This window comes from Pongo abelii, chromosome 14 (assembly GCF_028885655.2).
Source record: "Pongo abelii isolate AG06213 chromosome 14, NHGRI_mPonAbe1-v2.0_pri, whole genome shotgun sequence".
Classification (NCBI taxonomy): Eukaryota; Metazoa; Chordata; class Mammalia; order Primates; family Hominidae; genus Pongo; species Pongo abelii.
This window is the reverse complement of record NC_071999.2, coordinates 9678588-9680705: the sequence shown is the minus strand read 5'-3', so window position 1 is coordinate 9680705 and position 2118 is coordinate 9678588. Positions and strand designations below refer to the sequence as shown.

General features: G+C 36.3%; 1 protein-coding gene across 1 annotated transcript; it reads right to left on the bottom strand.

Moving 5' to 3' along the window:
* Nucleotides 1–657: 657 nt before the first annotated feature.
* LOC134759842 (cell division cycle protein 27 homolog) lies at nt 658–1522 on the bottom strand (the record flags this gene model as incomplete). The annotated part of the gene is made up of 1 exon (XM_063714814.1): nt 658–1522. A coding segment is annotated over exon 1 (714 nt), but the record flags the coding sequence as incomplete, so codon positions are not given.
* Nucleotides 1523–2118: the final 596 nt, after the last annotated feature.

Genomic DNA, 2118 nt, shown 5'->3' with positions numbered 1-2118 from the left:
TCCAGAGAAATACAATAAATGTCAACAGTAAGTATGGTGTTGAGGCAGAAGTAGGACCAAACTTTTTCATATGTTATTCAGTTGATAACAATATGACCTGGGTAGTAATTTCCTATGTGTCTACTTATACACAAATACAAAAAAGTAAAACAGAGATACTGCTAAATAAAGGATACATTAAGTTCTTAATAGTAACTGAATAAACTGGAACGTTGTCAAAAAGCAACTAGTGAACTTTTTCAGTGTTTTTTTCTATTATCCAATAAGTGAATTATGCTATTCCTTTCCAATTTCCCAAGCACTTTTTGTCCCAATCACCAATTTTGTGTTCGAAGAAAATGTAACAAATCAAGTAACAAAACTAAACAAGCAAACAAACAAAACACAACTACAGTATCTGCAAAAGTTTTGTAGAAGACTGAAACTGTTGAGTATAAGCATCACGTATTCTATTATCATTAGTTAACTGAAGAGTTTGTTAAAGACATACATTTCATAAAAAAAGTTAGTTTGAAGTTATTGACCAGTATGTACCGTTCTTAAGTATTAGTAACAAAGTTCATGACAATAAAAAGCTATCTAACAAGAAAAATCAGTGACTACCAGCACCATCAACAAGACTTTGTCTTTACAATTCATTACCACTTACCATGCATTGCAATGTCTAGGATTGACTCTGATAGCATTTCGAAAACAAGCTAACACTTTGTCCAATTCTTCAGTTAAGACAAACTCTCGCCCTAATAAAGTACAGGCATAAGCATAATTTGGATCCACTTGGATAGCTGTCTGGAAGAATTTAAGTGCAATATCGTGTTCCTGTTGCAGACTGAAACAGTTCCCTGCAGCACACCAGGCCTCTGGCGAATTTTTATCCATGTCTGTTAAGTCTTTTGACAGAAATGAAAGAGTGACATCTTTTTGAAGATGCCAAAGTGTTGTAGAGTAGATTTCCATGCCTTTGACTCTATAATTCTCAATTCTTCTAACCTCTGAGAATATTCTTTCAGCTTGCATGTACTCTGAAAGTTCAAAATAGGACCTTCTAATTTGGCACAGTACCCAACCAGTATTGTAGTGGTGAGAAGGTAGATGGCTCAAAATATTTTTAGCTTCTTTGCAGTGGTATGAACATAAAGCTAAATAACCTTTCCCCCTTTCATGAAGAAGGCTCATCAAGCCTTCTGCTGCTGCTTTTTGTAGATTAAAAGCCTGAATCTGAGGTGTGATTGTGGATATTTCCTCTTCTGAATTGATGGAAGAGTCCAATTTTGTAATTTCCAGGTTGTCATTTATATTAGATTGAGTTATTCCTCCTTTATTAGTTTTACTTTTTGTTTTTCTGTTTAGGATTTTAGGTGGAAACTTCATTTTTAATTTCTTCCTATTCTCCTTGGTTGTGGAACTGTCACTAGTAAAGAGTCATGAACTTCTTCGATGCAGTGCATTTGGGGGAGATGTCATAGTGGGGCTCATTACCTGAGGTGTTGTAGTTATTTATGGACCAGAACTTTCTGTTAGTGGAAGAATTGGAGTTACCTCTTGGCTATTTCCACACTGTGAGAAGACAGACTTTGCTCCAGTTTGGCCAATTCTGGCAACAGACTTTTTTGAAGGGGCTCCGGTGGATGGCACATCAATTACAGAAGGTGTATTAGTGTAGTTTTGTAAATAAGATCCATCTCCAGGACTTGGGGTTTCTAATGGCAAAATCCCAAAACGTGGGGTAAATGGACTAAGCTGCTGGTCCTGTTAATAAACTTCGACCAGTTTTTGGTTTATTTTGAACCTGTTTAGATAATATGGAAGTTCCTCTTCCCAGTGGGACAGTTTCAGGTGAAATTACAGCTGAATCAATAAAAGACACTGGGGAATCTGTATTCAAGGAGTACTTTGAATTGAAGGATTCTAAATTGACTCTGTTTAATTCAGTTGTGTCCTGGGGTGTTTCCATAAGAATGGTCTCAGGTTGCCTGTGACATAAACTGTGATTAGGTACTTGTGTTGTGCAAGAGTTGGGCAGACAGTTGCTAAAGTTCTGTAAAGATGTGAATTTAAATGTTTGGTCAGGATCTGGCTTTTCACCTATTTCACATAATGATTCAAAGGGATACCAGA